We start from the raw sequence: 17,383 nt of genomic DNA, 5'->3' as shown, positions 1-17,383 counted from the left end.
TAAAATAGGCCTATTTTGATGTGTTGCCTATTATACAGATACACAAACACTTTTTGGAGGCCTCAGTTACAAGTGGCAGAGCTTTCTGTGTATAATTTGTCTAAATAATTTGTCTAATAAAATTGTTTTCTAAACTTGTGTTTCCTCCTGTTTAATCGCTGAGTGCTGTGGGATTTTTGGTCCGTGGCAGGGCATCCACTTGAGAATATTTTAATGTTTTTGCCACACCATTATTGAAGGGGATTTAGCCCACAGAGGTGGGATAACCTCACCAGGCTGCTGTGAGTCAGCTTAGTGTAGAGCATCCACAAAAATCACCAAGATTTACCACGTTTATCAAGGTCAAGCTTAGATTTCAGAAAATGTATACAGACAGCATTTTGGAGAACAAATTTAGAGTTCATTGGCACTGACATGTACAAGACATAATTTGTAGAAATGCTGCATCCCACCTGAATCCTTTTTAGCGTAATCTAGGAACTCTCTTTGAACATGGTCATTAGTGTTACAGAATCACATTCTGCCATCTTTATTTGCTCAGAAGTTAGTTTGCTTTGATACTGGACATACACTGCATTTAGATTTGACAAGAATTTTAGTGTGAGAGAATTTAGCCCATATTTCATTATGGCCTTCTCAATCCTTAAGTTTCATTAACATGTTAAATTCAATGGCCTAGTCATTAGTAAATCATGCAGAATGTACTGCAGTAACATCAGCCATTCAAAGTTGGTCTGCTGGCTTTTTACATTCAGTATATTTAATTCATTTAATCATAGTTTTGACCTCTTACAATTTTCTATTCAGCTTAGCAGGCATTCAGGGGATTTCATTTTGTAGTTTCAAAAATACACTGGAAGGAGTCCTGATTTCATTATTACATTAAAAAAAAATAAATAGATCCAGATAACATAAAAATTTAAAGGAAATTAAATTATTGAAAGTAATTTGAGGTTAAAATGTAAAGGTGCCTACACACTAATGCCAACAGACTCGTACATCAGTGGGCACTAAATGCCTAGGAATAGGATGCTAGAATCTTTTATGATCAGGCTACTATTATTATTTCATAAAAATTAGCCAAGGGATGAGCTCTACTTATTTTCTCTGAGGCCAAACTATGGCAGACTGAGGCACCAGCCCTACAAGCCCTCATGCACATTACAGTGTCTAGTAGGGGTTCCCTTAGCCACAAAGATTCTTCCATGGTCAGGGTCCCAGTTTTAGGCTATTCCTTGTCCGTAATCATGACCTCTTGGAAAGTGCTGTCCTGTTGACATCATAAGTCATTCACTTTAACATAGGCATTGTCCCTGTCACTTACACTCAACAGACACCCTCTCTAGAACTAGGTAGTTTTACAGATGCTATATATGTACTCTCTATAACACGCTACATTAAGAAGACGTGGATATTTCTCCCCTCTTTCCTTAAAGAAAAATCCAGTGAACTAATAGTGTTAAAGACTGTGAAGTGCACCTGCTGCCATAGCTCCACTGGAAATACAAGGCAGCTGTATATAAAGATGAGTTGTTTGCATGGCGATTCGTCATACAACCATTTTGACATGTCAGATACAAACAAAAAGCAAGCAGTGGAAGAAAACATATTTCTCTGATTTCAAAGAATCACTTAGTAAGAAGTTTGTGTTGACCAACAGTGAAATACCCAGAGACAAAAAATAGTCCCACCACGTCAATCAAGTGAGTGATTATAGCTGTCACTGACTCAGCCGCAGCATGACCAGAGCCAGTCTCCTGGGTTTCCCTCCTGTCTTCACAAAACAAAATGCTAGTATCATTTCCCTAAATAGATCAGACTTTTTGGAAGTATCTTTCTTTCCCACTCACATAGGGCGCTATGAAGTGCTAAGAATGTAAAGCTGCCTTTCTGTGAACACTTACTGTATGGTGTGCTGGAGGTTAATACCACAGATAAGTTTAATTTCTCATATCTGCACAAAGGTGATGACACGAAAAGTAAACCAGCTTCCTGTGTGCATGCTCATGGATGTAGCTAATGAAAAAATAGAGTCTCCAAAACAACAAAGTCATGATACCAACACATCCTTGCTTTATTCATTTCTCTCTCAGTCCTGGTATCTGTTTCCTCTTCACTCTGAGGAGCTGTTTTGAAATAAAAGTCAAAATCAAGTATCTACCCCTAAGTATGAGTCACAGACAAAGTTTTTGATAAACACTGGGACATGAACACACGCATCCACATGTCACATCAAGACCAGTGGTCGACTGCGAATGCATCATAACAACCTGTCGGCTTGTTGTGTCTCATCCAAGGTGTCATTTGTGAGGACAGAAACAGAAGCCTCCAGAGGAAGTTCAGTGCAGGTGAAATGATTCACAGCCCAACAAACTCCTAACCAAAATACTGTACCAATGCCCCCAAAATTACAGGAGCCATGAATTTCATGAAAAAAAATATTACCTTTCAAGAAGTATAGTTATAAAAATAGATTTACTGTCTGTCAAGACTTACAAAACCTGCCCCCTTCCCTCCCATTCATCACAGTGGTGTGATGCTCTGCATGTACTACAGAATTTATTTCTATAACATTCATCAGAAGAAAAGAAAATATTACAGCCCGAAAACTGAACTGTCAAGTCAGGTCACACAGGAAATTTGAGGCAGAAGCAAGAATTCAGTGTCTCAGAACCAGTTCCTTGCTGTAAGGGGGAAAATAAATCTTTCCTCCCTGAATACTCTGATGGCCTTTTCCCTGAGGGTACTGGGGCAAGAGAGAGGCAAGCAGGGAGTCAAGGAGAGGGCTGCACCACCTGGGTGGGTTGGCGGTGGGAAGAGGCAATGGTTGTCTTGTTCGCAGGCCAGAAACACATTCACCACTGGCTCCTTCTGCCTCAGTGCTCATTTCAGACCAGTTTTTCACCCATTTAAAAACAGCACAGGGGCTGTTAGGTACATTTCTGAAGCTCATAAACAGGGCTACAGAGGCAAATATGCAGGTCACACATTTCTCCCTAGCTCCCACCAGAAGTGGTGTGTGAGCCCACCAGCAGCTGGGGAGTGCCACATATTGGGGCAGGAGACCTTTGTACGCCAGGTTAGCTTTCCACAACAGGGAGCTCTCCCTAGAGGTGCTGGTTGTGCTGCCCAAAGCAAGGCATACGTGAACAGGTGCAGTGACCATATGAGCTCTGGTACAAATGGCTGGGATCAATAACATCCATACCGGTAGAAAAAGCAAGCTACCTGGCCCAGCAAGCACAGGACATCCCTGCACCATAACATGACAGTTCAGTGCTCCTGTAGCTAACTATTCCTACCAGCACTAGTAAGGCCAACCTTTTTTTCAATGCAGAATATTTTTTTTTCCTTTTTACAAAAAAAATGCTTGTTCCAAGCAGGTGATGCACCAACATGAGATAAGGGACTACTGCAGAGTGCCAAAACCAAATTTAACTGCAGCTTTACTTGCAAATCCAGCTATCATCCATTATAAGACTGGCAAACCCATCAACTAATAAAAGGTGGTGGGGGGGGGGGTGCGCACATGCATGTCTGCATGAGGCAGTCACTGAGGTCCTCAAGTAAGCACACAGCTGCAGGTGCTTCCCTAGATTGCTATCCTGGCCCATGCCACAGCTGCTGCAGCAGCCACCTCACAGGGTGTGGAAACTGGCAGCTCCAGTACAGCCTCTGCCTAGTGTAACATTCAGGTTTGCTTTTGCAGCCCCCTAAGTACCTTGCCTTGCAGCCCACTAGGTGCGTGCTCTGAGAAAAGGGAAAGTGAGAAAGCAAAGGGGTGGTTATTTCGGGGCAAAGATGCCCCACACACATGATTCAAGGGTTCATACCTGGTGGCTCACTGGGACAGCCAAGCTTTGCCTGGCCTTCCCCTCCCTGCAGGGCTGTGGCAGCATCATTGCTATGCAAGGAGCAGTATCCCAGTCTCCCACACTGGTACATTACATGTACATATAGGTACATGTACATATAGATGAGGCATCACCGGGAAAATGTAGCAAGCCAGGGAAAGCAGTCCTTTCCTTTTCAGCAGCCCCTTCTAACTACGCAGCTTTCCTGTTAGCTCTCTGTGTACAGGATGTGTCATCAACTAGATCAAAGCCCCAGCTGCAAACGTCTGTGGGAACCAGCCTCATGAATGGAAATATTATATCCTCCTTCTACATATAGGAGATTGCCCCACCTTAATCTAACTTTTGTTGTCACTCAAAGAAGGGCTCAGAGGTGTCACCCCTTACTCAACTGCAGAAGGACCCTCCTTTCCCACTCAGCCCAGCCACAGGTGGCCAGAAGATGCTGCAGCAAGCATTTTGCCTGGGAGGCTGGTGTGAAGGTCGTAAGTGTTATATGACTTCTAGAAATTAAAAAGCATAGTTGGGGGTGGGGGGGACACACTTCCTCATGGGTTGTTTGTGTTCTATTTGCCTCACTCTGCCGGTCTAGCTCATGTCCCTGTCAAGTGCCAGGAAAGAAAAAAAAAAGGGGGGGGGGGGGGGGAGTGGGCAGCTCTGGGAGTGCATTGTAGCCCTGCCACCACGGGTAAGCTCCCTTTTCTCCCCCACTGGCCAGGGACATGCTTCTTCACACACACAGTGGGGAGGTCTTGTCTGGTTTTGAATATTCCCTGTATATGAATATTCACTGTGGACCACAGTACGAGTAATCACAGCTGACCCATGTTGTTGCTAATTAATTCTTTTGCTTACACTTGGGGGAACAGGAGAGAGAAAGCAAATACTGTGAACAAAGCTAATAATGTGGTTACTTGCTACTCCTAGTATCTTGACACATTTTTAAGGACAAGTCTCTGCAGCATGACAGCGAACACAGCGAGAAATTGATGTAGTGTAACAGAAAAGCATGTTGCTTTACAAAATAGTGCTCAGGCAACGCCAGAATGGTTTGTCTTGCTCTAACTTTCACAGACCTTTCTAAATAATATCTGCTGTTGCTTGAATCAGGTTTATATCTCTGCAGGTTTAGGAGACTGCAGGTGATGAAGTTTTCTCCCTCTGCCCTGACAAAACAGAATGCCTTAAAACGCTTTATATGGTTAAAAAAACCCCGTCCTGTTAAGACTATCTGTATGTATAGACTGTATCTGTATATAAGATTATCGGGTATAGCTGACACGGGACACGAGGAGCTTTGTGTTTCCTGCATCAGGCTGAAAGGTGGAAGCAGGGCTGGTACACCTGGAAACCTGACTTTTGAAAGACACGTTCATTGTCTTCAAGAAATATCACTGTGATCTGCCCTTTGAAAGGCTTGCTGCATCACCTGACCAACGTAGGCCTAGCTGTCTCATACCAGTTGCCCGAAGAGGGAAAGCGCACTGCCACAAATACTTCTAAAACATTGATTCTGTAAATATTGACAAATCTTTCCTTGCAGAACTGGCAGCCGGCAGGTGCCTGCGAGCAGCAGGGAGGGGTGCCTGTGCCCGTGGCCGTGCCCTCCCTGCAGGCCCGGCTGGCACCCACCGCCGGGCCGGCCCCGCACGGCCTCGGGCGCGCCCCGCCGCCGGTAAGGGCCTGGCACCGGTGGCCCGGGGCTGGGGCGTGCCGAGGGCTCCCAGCTGCGCCCGGCCGGCAGCACGGGCGTCCCGCGGGCCATGGGGACGAGGGGACTGTCCCCACTAGGCCATGATGCCGCTTCTCCTCATCGGCTTTGCACGCTGCCCGGGAGCAAGCCCGGGCCCGAGGAGTTACCCTTTCCGTACAGGGGCTGTTGCCCCCCCGGGGGCAGGGGCTCAACAAGCGCTCGGCCCGCCCTTACTCCGGCTGAGCGGGGCAGGCGGGGAAACGCGGCGGTGAGGGACCGGGACCGATGGTTGCTGCGGCTGGGACCGGCAGCCCTGCCCGCCCTGCTCTGCCCGCCGTGCCCGGGTGGTGGCGCTGCGGCACCGCCTCCGGCTGTCGAGCCGCGGCGGCGGCGCTGGGGCTGCGGGGCGGGCGGCCGGGCCCTGGCGGCGGGGGCGGCCGCGGGGGGGGGCGCCTGGTCCTCGCGGAGCGCCGCGGGGGCGCCGGTGGCGGCTTTTCGGCCACAGCCGCGGGGCGCTCGCCGTGCACCCCCCGTCCCTGTTTGGGGGAGCAGCCGTTTGGGGGGGCAGCCTTTGGACGGGGACAGCCGCTGGGGAGGGCAGTGTTGGGGGGCAGCCGTTCGAAGTGGGGAGCCGTTGGGGGGGGCAGCCGTTGGTGGGGAGGCAGCCGCTGGGGGGGTCAACGTTGGGGGGCAGCCGTTGGGAGGGGGAGCCGTTGGGGGGCGGCAGCCGCTGGGGTGGGCAACGTTGGGGGGCAGCCGCTGGGGGGGCGCGGAGCCGTGCGCGGCCGCGGTGGTCCCGCGGCGGCCGGGGGAGCCCCATTTCCCGGGAGACGGGGCGGGCCGCGCCGCTATGCCGCCGGGATAATGGCGGGGGCCAGCGCTGTGTCACCTCTTGTGTGCGCTTTGCAAAGAGGAGCCCGGGCGTGGCGAATGGGACACAGACCGCCATTGTGCCGGCGACACTTTAATCACCCACACCTACAATATTCAACCTGTTGCCGGCAGAGGGGCAGCCCCGGGGCGCACACCCCACCCGAGGGGCGCGGGGGGAGGACGGGGCCGGGCCGGTGGGCTTCGCTGCCATCTCACGAGGGCGAGGCTTTGCGGCGGGGGGAAGTGGCTTTGGTTGCATGGCCTGGGCTCTGCGAGCCCCGCTGGCAAATGGTGGCCACCAAAGCGGGTGGCCCGAGCCGGGGAGAGCCGTCTGTCCGGGAGAGGTAGGAGAGAAGTGCCCGTGTGTCCATCCCCGCAGGCTGTGGCAGGGCACGGAGGGACCCGCGGGGACACCAGGCTTTGTTCAGCAAAGCAGCTCTTGGTGCATGTTGCTCGCGCGCTGCCTTCCCAGCAAGACGTTGTCTCCTGGTGCTCTTGCTGGGATGCGAGTGCGCCCAGGGATGCGAGTGTGGGCTGGGATGCAAGTGCGCCCAGGGATGTGAGTGCGCCCTGGGATGCGAGTGCGCGCTGGGATGCGAGTGCGCTCTGGGATGTGAGTACGCGCAGGCCTGCAGCAAAAATAACTTCTAGTGGCGTGGGTGCAATGAAGCTAGAGGTGGGGGGTTGTGCTGATAAAGGAGGAAGGGTGGGATGGAGGTTATTCCTGCCATCCCTCCCTCCCAAGCCGGAGCCATTTGTGTTCTGCTGCTGAACACTTGTGTGACCCAGGCAGGGGATGTGACACGGACTGTGAGAGCTGTACACCCAGGCTAGTGAAAACCCGAGGTTCCTGGTGAAAGCTTTCAAGTGCCTGGCCTCAGCCGGCCATCGGCTGTGTGCCTAGCGTCGCCTTCTGCCTCAACGTAGCTCTTGCACACTGCAGATGAACATTAGGCTGTGGAAATTCCTCTGTAAGAGTTCAAAACGTCCCTCTTGCCTGGAAAACAGGAATGCTTCCAAACTTGCAAGTATCTCTGAAGCTCTGGAGCAATCAGATCTGCAGCTCAAGGGTATGCCAGGGGTACAGATCTTGCCACAGGCAGTATTTTGCAAGCCTACTGCCACAGAAGAGCTGCTTCCCAAGAGCTACAGGCCTGCAGCTGAGCACCGCTGTCTCTGAACACAACCGATGAGGACACCTATCCAGGCCTCTTAAAATGCTTAATTTTTGTCATACGCAGGATTTGTTTGAGAGTATTTTTAAATCTTTCGGTGCCGGGAGATGTATGTGTATCTTAACCCCATGTAGGGAAAAAATTAACAAAAAGAGAGATAAAAGGGATGGTTCTACTTTTTTAACAAGTCTACAAATTCTTAAGACATCCTCATTTATGAGGTAGTAGACCAGAGGAAGATGTCTTCAGAGGGGTTTGTTTCCACAGACTTTCACAGGGGTAGTGTCTGAAAGTTGTGTTGGTGCTGTTGTGTTGGACATTGATTGTTCCTAGAAACCCCTGTGCTCTTTGCTGTCAGGGATTAAACAGGAGGATTTCCTGTGGATGGCATGGTAGTATATTTTCTTGGCTGACAAGTGTTTCTTTTGTGCAGAAATGCTCTCTGCTCAGGAGGACTGATGTGAAGTGCTGATCAGCACCAGCTTGGGTCCATTTGCTTGCTTTTCTCCTCTTAGAGAGACCACTGTTCTCTGCATTACTTTGGCTTCTGTGACTGTAAATATTTACTCTTTGTATTTTAGAGACCAGCTCTTCTCAGGAGAGACCTGCAAAGGTTCCGATTTCAGGCTGGTATTTCCACTACTAAGAAACTTCCTTCAGGCATAGGCTGCCTGATTGCCAAGAGCTTTGTGGGTGATGGGTGGAAGAACACCGTATCAAAGGCCCAGCACGACTAAAGCAACCCCCACCACGCTCCCAGGTTACTGCTCTGGCAATGCTGTTCTTGAGAGGCAATGCAGACTGTGTAAAATGTCAGATTTTTCCTTTTTTCCTCTTCCTTACATGTCAATATTATTTTTTCCCACTTGTCCACTGAAATACGTTACTACTGTGCCACAGAGAGTCTGCAAGCTAAATTTTTAGTTTATACTTCAAGCCTATGATTAGAATCTTTTCCCAGAGCAAACCTTTATAACTATACTCTGTGCAGTGGCTAAAGGGACAGTGAAAGAGGAAATGCTGTGGTGACCAGTTAAAAAAAAAAAAATTAGTACCAGCAATTCTGTGTGCCTAGAAATCTGGAGTACTTACACTCCGTGGTCTCTTGTGCAAGATACATTGAGGTGGAGGTAACGAGGTGATTTGAAGGGAATATATTGTCTCTGTGGATGGGTGATGACTGGATGGTTGGATGTTAATTCTCCAATCTTAAAGCAGATGAAGCGTTGTTCTTATGCTGTAAAACTGTTGACACTGCTCATTTTCTTGGTTAAGTGATTTATGTCAGTAACATGTATGAAGTAACAGCCTAATGAAAGCATGTTAGACAACACTTGTTTTTAAAGCACTTTCTAACATGCAGCATCTTAAGCAGGGACAGTTATTAGTGTTTTGTTGTGGCTCATTTCAGGAGTGGCTGAAGTGGTGGACCTGTGGGTGGTGCATGTGAGCACACACAGGCCCAGCAGAATTGTTCCTGCTGCAAAGGGCGAACAAACTACACCTGGAATAACTTGGTGTCAAAGACATGAGGAGCTCCAGGATGGGAAGGTATAAAGCCTCTGACACAAACAGATCCCTTGGGTTTAATACTAGTGTTTCCATTGCACTGAAGCAGTCTTGCACCGCAAGGAAAAACTTCCAGTTCTGTGCAGTGTATATTTTTAACTCATTAACTCTTCTTACTCCTAGAGCTTAGCTCTGGGGTCTACTTGGTAATGCAGACCCTAATCCAAAAGCTGCCTGTCTAAGCTATTGTGAACTCTCTGGGTTACAGTTCCTGTCAGAAGCAGTAACCAAACAAATGCAGGCCTCTGCACCTCTGTGGACAGATTTTCCAAGCTTAGGAGAGGAGAAAACTGCTTGCTGCCTTCCAGACCAGGTCCTCTAACCGTCTGGGGCCATGGCAGTACTTATCAGACCATGGGAACAGCCCTGCAAACCCCTGCATAGTGGTCCTTACGGTTTGGTTTTGTTCTTTTGGAGACCTGTTGTTGAAAGTGTTCCACATCTGAGAAGCTCCTCAATTTTCCAAGACTTCGGTGAGACTGAAGGCATTTAGCAGTTTTAGTGGAAATTCCTTGCTAAGCTGAGTGTAAAAACAAGAAAGTGTTTAAAACTGACTGAAGAAAAACTGTTATTGTTAGTGATGCTTCCTTGAATATGAAGCTTTTCATTTTTAAAATATGAGCGTAAGTTAAATTCTCAGGAACAGTTATAGCCATTTAAACAAAAAGGACCAAGTGTATGTAGGTATAAATTCTATAGATAAAATTTCCAAATATATTACAAAGCTGAATTCATTATGCTTTACAATGACCCCAGGAGGCAGGCAAGTATTGTTACGGCAATGCTTTGCATTTCTCTTGGAGGCAGTGGGAGTAGTTGCGCTAGAATTAACTGTACACAACAAAAAGTGTCTGCAGGGTTAGCCCCAGAGCATAGGTCTGCAATAGATCTTTACAGGAGTAAATGCCACCAGGCAATTTAAGAGTCAAAGCAAATGACATCAGGTAATTGTAACGATCCGCCCAGGAAGATCGCTCTGCAGAAATGAGGGCACATGTGCTTCAGCAGCAGCGTGGTCCTGATTATTCACAAGTGGAAAGGGGCAGGTTTCATGAACGCTGGAGTCCATAGTGATGTCCCAAGGTACCTGGGCTTTTGCATTCCTTGCAGTCATCATGTCTATTGTGTATTTAAAACACATTTGACAGTAAAGCATCGGGCACGGATCACAGGAGGAGTCAAAGAGAGACTTGCTGCTGGACTCTCCTCTGCTTTAAGCTCACTTGATCTGAATAATGTAAATACAAATGCTTCCTTTGAATGAATATTCTGATGATGCAGTCGATGACACTAACGATTATTAGACTGTGCATTGTCTTTCTGTGTTGTAGCTCAATGTAGTAGCTTCTAGATAGGCTTTGCCATTCCAGGTGGGGAGGAATCGCCCCTCCCTGCTCCTGCTGGAGGCCTGGGCAGGTTGCCCTTGGGATTCAGCAAGGATTACCTGACCTCGGTAAGCAACACTCACAACTTTGTCTCTGTCCACGTGTGCGTTTAACTGCCTGAAGCCCAGATCACAGGCCAGGGGAGAAACAGAGTTCCCCCTTGGTTTTCTGAAGGAAGGGAGGGAACAGGAGAATATGTGCAGAAAGTGGGGCAAGGGAAGAGAAGGAATAAAATCCTTCCTAAGCGGTGGTGATGCCTGAAGAGCAGCCAGCTGATCTTGAAATGGGATTGAATGAGCAATTAGACTATTCAGTACAATTAAGTTGAGGGCTGACCCATGTGCTTTGAAAATGTCTCTGGCTGTAATGATAGAGGAGGCTTTTTGCAAGTCTGTTCTCCCCCTCTTTTGTAACCCATTTTTCTGTAACACTAATATGTGCCTGACTCTGAGTTGCTGCCTCAGCCCTTAACTGGGGGCGGGGGGCAGTGGGGGAATGGAAGACGGAGGGGAAATCTGCATAAAGATAGAGGGATAAGTTCAGTTTGTTTTCCTCTGAAAGCTTTGACACTTTCTTAGAGAGCAGATTCATTTTCAAGGCTTCCTACATTCCTGCTATTGTACAGTAAGTGTTTCAGACCGGTGTGCCTGTGTTTCCGACTCCCGTGAAGTTCCCTTTGCGGCAGGGCGTGCCTCGAACCGCTTCAAAAGAACCAACTTCTACAAAAGAAAAAAAGAAACTCAAGTAGGCTTGAACATACAAAGAGAGGGAGAAAGGGAAGAGAAAAGGGTCAGGCAGTGTTGAATACAAAATGAGTTCAGCCAGCCCCAGGAGTTCTTCATCACTTACATTTATCTTACTCTGGGAGAGCAGAGCTAAACCCAGCACTGACATAAACCACCCTTTGCCTTTGACTCTGAGTGCATGTGTGTGCACAGCAGATATGGGTATACGCAGAGCAGTGGGTTTCAATGAAATATTTCTGCCCCCCCCCCCCCCCGCCCCGTGTTTGTTGGTGGGGAAAAAGGCTTTTTGTGCATGCCCTTTCAAAGGCAAACTATCGAGTGAGTCTCAAATGCCTCTAGTTTCAAAGCGCGTGCTCACAAAACACGTGCTTGAAAAATAAGCAGCTGGTAGTGTTTCTCAGCCGAGCTGACCATCCGAGGAACGTGCCAGGGTGTTAGGCTGATCTCCCCTGTGCTCCATAAAATCACTGTGGACCCGCTAAGGGAAGCATCCTGGCACCTGCTGTGAGCCCTGGACCTGCCAGAAACGCGGGGTACCCAGAAGCCAGGGCCCCTTCCGGGCACCAGCCACCCCACATCGGCATGGGATGCTAATGGGACACCACTCCCCTCCGTGCCCATGGTCCTGGCCAGGCAGCCGTGGAAAGCGGGCGGCTTGTGGGCTGGAGGACTGGGCCTGCTGTCAGGGAACAACAGCCCTGTGGCCCGCCGGCTGGGAGCGAGGTGTTTAAAGACTTCAGCGCCACGTGGTCATCACTCATCATTCTCCCTGTGCCTGCGAGCTTGCTAGGCTTCTGGAAACGTGTGTCGGTGGCTACTGCTCGGCAAAGCTCCTGCTCATCTCCAGGCTTTGGCCCATGATCCTTGCACGGAGCAGCTAGTAGCTAGTGTCCAGCACTCCGATTAGGAACATGGGGGCTTAACCCTGGTGGAAGCACAGCCAGACTCCTCGCAAAGCAAGCCGGTGCCACCGGGACCTGGTGAGGGAACATGCACCAGTGCCTGGGGATGGAAAGAAAAGCCGTAGGGGTGGTGGGTATTTAGCTGGCAAACGGTACTGCTCAGCACAGGGGAGAAAGGATTTTATTTTTAAAATTATATAAGCATCTGTGTGTGCGCAGTAATAAGATAGGAACTTACAAAAGTCACTGCTGGATACAAGTGGCCAGGCAACTCCATGGATAACGGATAGAAACAAAATAAACTTCCTCTCTTTTTCATCTTTCTCACCCGGTAAAAAGTTTTCATTCTGATCAGAAATTGACAACATGTTTAGGGAGGAAAAACTAATCCAGCAGCTTTGCCTTTGAAACATAATTGCAAAGCTGGAAAGAATAGCGCTGGCTTGCCTGGGTTTCTTTTTAAGGAAAACCCATCATCAGCGTCCTGTTTGCCCGACACATGCGGTTGTTTACGGAAGGTGGGCCCCAGGGCCCGCACCGCGCCCGCGGCTCAGCGGCCCCGCACTGCACCGAGGCTGCTCATTTCATGTCACCGCCGCGCGGCTCGGGGCCGCTGCGCTCCCTCCTTGGCCTGCGAGTTATTGAGGTTTGAAAAAACGTATCTACCTCATACTGTGCCCATCACTTTGTTCTCAACACGCCTATTCACATGAGTAAACCTCCACTTTTCCTCTGCGAGCGGGCGGTGGTGGCAGGAGGGGAGGCTGCTCGGAGGGAAGTCGGGATGCGCGCTCGGAGTCACCTCCCTCCCCGCCACCTGCGGGAGCTGCTGTCGGCCGGACAAAAGGCCGCGCTGGCGGGGGACCGGGACCTGCCGGCAGCGATGCCCACGTGCTGCCCCGGCCGCAGGCGCCGCCGCTTCCCCTCAGCGGGTACCGCGGGCCGCCCGCGCGTCCCGGGCGCTGACGGGCTCGGCCGAGGGCGCCCGCCCGGCACCTCCGCGGCCAAAGTCCCGCGGCGGCGTCCCGGGTCCTTACCGCCGGCTCGGGCAGCGTCGCCGCGGCCGATGCCAGCCAGCGAGCGCCGGACGGACCGGCAGCCACCGGCCGCCGGGCGCGGGATGCAGGGCGCCGTGCCCGCCGGGGCGGGCGGTTACGGAACCCCGGGGCCGGCCGGCGGCCCGGCGGGGCAGGAGGTGGATGTTCCCCCGGCGGGCGCGACGGAGTGTCCCCAGAGGCGGGGCCGGGCTCGGTGCCGAAGAACGCCCGTGCCCGCTGTCGGCGGGGCCTGCCGCCGCTGTCAGGGCTCCCCCCCGGCACCGCCCCGCACCGCCACGCGCGGGGTGGCCGCCAGGCGCGCGCCTGCCCGGACGGGGCGGGGCGGGACCGCGCGTGCCGCCGGCCCCGGCTCGCCCCCCCCCCCGCCCCCCCCCCCCATCCTCGACCTCCGCTCCCCCGCGCCGCGCGCCGGGCGGGCCGCGCCCCGCGCGCCATTGGCTCCCCGCACGCGCCGGCCCCCGCGCGCGCGCCATTGGCCGCGCCGACACGCGACCGGCGCGAGTGGAGGGCGGGCGGCGGGAGGGGTGGGGCGCGAGGGAGGGAGGGGGGAGCGGGGGGGGGGACCCCGGCGCGTGCCGCTCCTTAAAGGGGGGCGCGGCGCCCGCCGACACCGGAGACGTCGGGCCGCCACGCGCGAGGCGGGCTGGCACGCCGCGAGCCCGCCCGGCCCTGCCCCCATGGGCGCGCGGCGCCCGCGCTAGAGCCATGAGCCTGCCGCGCGCCGCGTGGGCCGAGGGCGGCCGGGAGCCGGGGGCGGCGGGGCCGGGGGCGGCGGGGCCGGGGTCGGAGGCGGGCGGCTGCGGCTTCGCCCCGGGCTGGCTGGGCGTGTGCTGCGCCGCGCGCCTGCCCGCCGCCTCGCCCCGCTACCTGCTGCCCGCCGAGGAGGAGGAGGCGGCGGAGGGCGGCGCGGCGCGGGGCGGCGGGAGCGGCCCCGGCGGGGCGCGGGGCGCGGCGGCGGGCGGCGGGCGGCCGCGGGGCGGCGGCGGCGGGCCCGGCCTGCGGGCGCAGGTGAGCGGCGTGCAGAAGCAGCGGCGGCTGGCGGCCAACGCGCGGGAGCGGCGGCGGATGCACGGGCTGAACCACGCCTTCGACCAGCTGCGCAATGTCATCCCCTCCTTCAACAACGACAAGAAGCTCTCCAAGTACGAGACGCTGCAGATGGCGCAGATCTACATCAGCGCCCTGGCCGAGCTGCTGCACAGCCCCGACGCACCCCCCGACGCCCCCGGCAAGGCCGAGCACCGCGGGGCTCCCTTCGAGCCGCCCTGCGCCGCCGGGGCCGGCCCGCCGCCGGGGCCGCCGCCGCCGCCGCCGCCGGGGCCGCCGAGAGCCTCGCCCCCCGGGCACGGCAGGACTCGCTTCCCCCCGCCGCCGGCCGCGGGGGGCTACGCGGTGCAACTAGACCCGCTGCACTTCCCAGCCTTCGCGGAGGGCGCCCTGATGGGACAGAGAGCCCCTTCCCCCGCCCTCCTCATGCCGCAGCCCGGGCAGCCGCCGCAGGAGAGGAGCAAAACGTCGCCTCGGTCCCACAGGAGCGACGGGGAGTTCTCGCCCCGTTCCCACTACAGCGACTCGGACGAGGCCAGCTAGGGCGGGGGCGCCGTCCCCAGCACCCCCCGGGGCCGCGGCCGCCCCTCGGAGCACGGACTCCGCCGCGGGGTGAGCAGGCGGCCGCGGTGCCGTCTCGGATGGCATCGGCTCCCCTCGGTCGCCCCGCAATCCGCCCCCTCTCTCTTCCCACCCCCCGGCAGCTCCTGCGTTTGTCCAGGGGAACGGCTATTAGCGAATGACTCTACCCGCCCCCTCTGTCAGGGTTGCTTGGGGTTTTGTTTTTGTTTTTTCTTCTCCATCTTTAGTTACCACTTTAAAAGTTTATTTTGCCTAGAAGTCGTTGCCGTTCCCTCCTGCCAACACGCCACCTTGCAGCGCGGAGCCTGGCTTGCGCCGCCGGCGAGCAGGTGATGCACCAGGAGAAAGTCTGGCCCCGCTGCTGCTGCTGCTGCTGTTACTGCTGCTGCTGCCCGGCGGGCGGGCGGGGGTCCCGCCGGCGCCCTCCCCACCCGGACGTCCACCCGCGCTGCCACCCGCGTCTTCCAGGACACTGCTGTCCTGGGCCGTATTGCTATGGAAACACACACACACAGACACAGACACACACGAAGTAAATAACGCACCGACTTGTCCTGTGAATAGCGGAGAAAAGGTGGATTTTCCTTAGCGCACCATGTCGGCGTCTTTTGCGGGGGGAAACTTGGCGCAAGCACTTTATCAGCGGCTGGAGATGCGGTTTCAAGAGGAAAGCTACTAACTGCCAATTGGAGACCAATACTTAATTAAGCCACTTAATCCTAATGCTCCCGTAAAAACGAAAACAGTTTTGTCGTGTCAAACTTTTATGTCCGTTTTATTTTGCTTTTGTGGTAATAGGAAGCGTATTTATTATGGAGTGTTTGCTACTATTTCTGCTTCTCTTTTTTTTTTTTTTTAAAAAAAAGCTTTTCTACGACAAGAATCGTTTATTTTAATTCTAGCAAAGCCAGCTGCCATTGTTTTATGTATTTTAATTTTAACAAATTTTTTTTGAGATCAAATAAACGTGGGGGAAAAGTCCCAAAACAAAACAAAAATCAAACACAGCCTGAAATCACGGTCGGGGTTTAGTTCTTCTCGCACGCCCCGAGCCGGGATGGTGTCAGCACCGGCGGCGGAGGATGAGCGGGACAGCTCGGGGAGGCCGGGCCGTGAGTGCCCCGGAGGGCGCGGGGCTGCGAATGGCCGGGATCGGGCCCCGCCGCCGTCCCGCCGTTCCCGGCTGAGCCGGGGGAATTGCGACAAGTGCGTGGTGCGGGGCTTCGCGCGGCTCGCGCCCGCCTGTCCCCGCACCACCGCTCCGGTCACATGGCTCCCTTCCCGCTCCCTTCTCTCCCCCCTCCCCTCGCCCCGGGTCGGGGGCACGAGCGGGTCCCCCCCCCCCAGCCTCAGGGGGAGCCGTAAGGCGTGCGGCGGGGGCCGGGAGCGGGCGGGGGAAGCCGACGGGGTTCTGGGGACACGCAAGCGGCGCGGCAGGTGGCCGGGGGAGCAGGATGCAGGATGGGGCCCCTGGGCTCAGGTTAAACCCGGGGGTGGGGGAGCGCTCATGCCCGGCCTGCCCGTGACACCAGACCCGGGGCTAAACCGGAGCCATGCCGGTGCCGGGGTCCCGCTGGGTTCAGCAGGTGACACCTGGGGAGGGGTGTGTGTCTAAGGGGCGATCAGTTAACCAGGCGCAGCCGGGACCGAGCGGCCCTCGCGGGAACGGAGCCTGTACGAGTGTCGCTTTCGCCTGCAGCAACAGGGCACCTGCCCCGCCGATAACCCCGGGCTGCCGCCCTGCCCTGCCCGCCGCAGCCCCGCGGTCACCTGCCCAGGCGGGCTACGGTCCCGCAGGGTGAAAAGTTCATGGCTGGGGGCACTTGCCTTCCTAAAAACCGCCGGGAATGGCGGGGTGGCTCACCTGCGCTTTACGGTATTTGTTTCTGGGCTTTGGGAGCCCGCCTCGCTTCCCAGGGAGCACGCGTGGGCTCCCGGCGCGGCAGTGATGCGCGGAGCAAAACACCGCCGGTTTGCGGGGGGAGCTGGGTGGGGGAACTGGGGGTGTCGCTTTGGTTATTTGTTGCGTTCGGGGTACGCGCCCGGCGCGGGAGACGCGGCTGCCGCCGTGGCCGGGGACAGCACCCCGCGGCGGGGACCCGGGGGTGCCGGCGGGTCGGCCGCCCGTTGGAGGGGTGCGGGACCCTCCCTCGGCCCCGCCGGCGGCCGCGGTCATGCAACGGGGTTGAAAAGCGCAGCCCGCAACGCTGCCGCTCCCGCGGACCCTTCCCCCGGCAGATGAGTGCACGGCGCAGTTGGTGCTCGCAGCTACGGCGCGGAGCCCGCTGTCTGAGCGTCTTTTTCTTTTTTTCTTTCTTTCTTCCTTCTTTTTTTTTTTGTGTTTTTTTTTGTTTGTTTGTTTTTGTTTTCAAACACGTCTTTGAAAGAGATACCCAGACGCATTTCCATTTTAAGGTTCAGCTATAGAGTTTGCATAACAACCGCTTGGCAGCCCCCCTCTCTTACACTCCGTTAACAAGCTGTAACGTATAGCTGCAG

The 17,383-nt window shown here is 54.4% G+C and overlaps 1 protein-coding gene across 1 annotated transcript; it reads left to right on the top strand.

Moving 5' to 3' along the window:
- Positions 1–13,887: 13,887 nt before the first annotated feature.
- ATOH1 (atonal bHLH transcription factor 1) lies at positions 13,888–15,713 on the top strand. The gene has a single exon (XM_055797258.1). The coding sequence runs from the start codon at positions 13,961–13,963 to the stop codon at positions 14,843–14,845; it is 885 nt and encodes a 294-aa protein (XP_055653233.1). The 5' UTR covers positions 13,888–13,960; the 3' UTR covers positions 14,846–15,713.
- The last annotated feature ends 1,670 nt before the right edge of the window (positions 15,714–17,383 follow it).

This window comes from Falco peregrinus, chromosome 2 (genome assembly GCF_023634155.1).
Source record: "Falco peregrinus isolate bFalPer1 chromosome 2, bFalPer1.pri, whole genome shotgun sequence".
NCBI classification, from domain to species: Eukaryota; Metazoa; Chordata; class Aves; order Falconiformes; family Falconidae; genus Falco; species Falco peregrinus.
Note: the sequence above shows the minus strand (reverse complement) of the source record. Positions and strands in the feature narration are given on the sequence as shown.

Excerpts from the sequence above, each read along its gene's own strand:
- ATOH1 (XM_055797258.1), top strand. The coding sequence starts at position 13,961 with ATGAGCCTGCCGCGCGCCGCGTGGGCCGAGGGCGGCCGGGAGCCGGGG.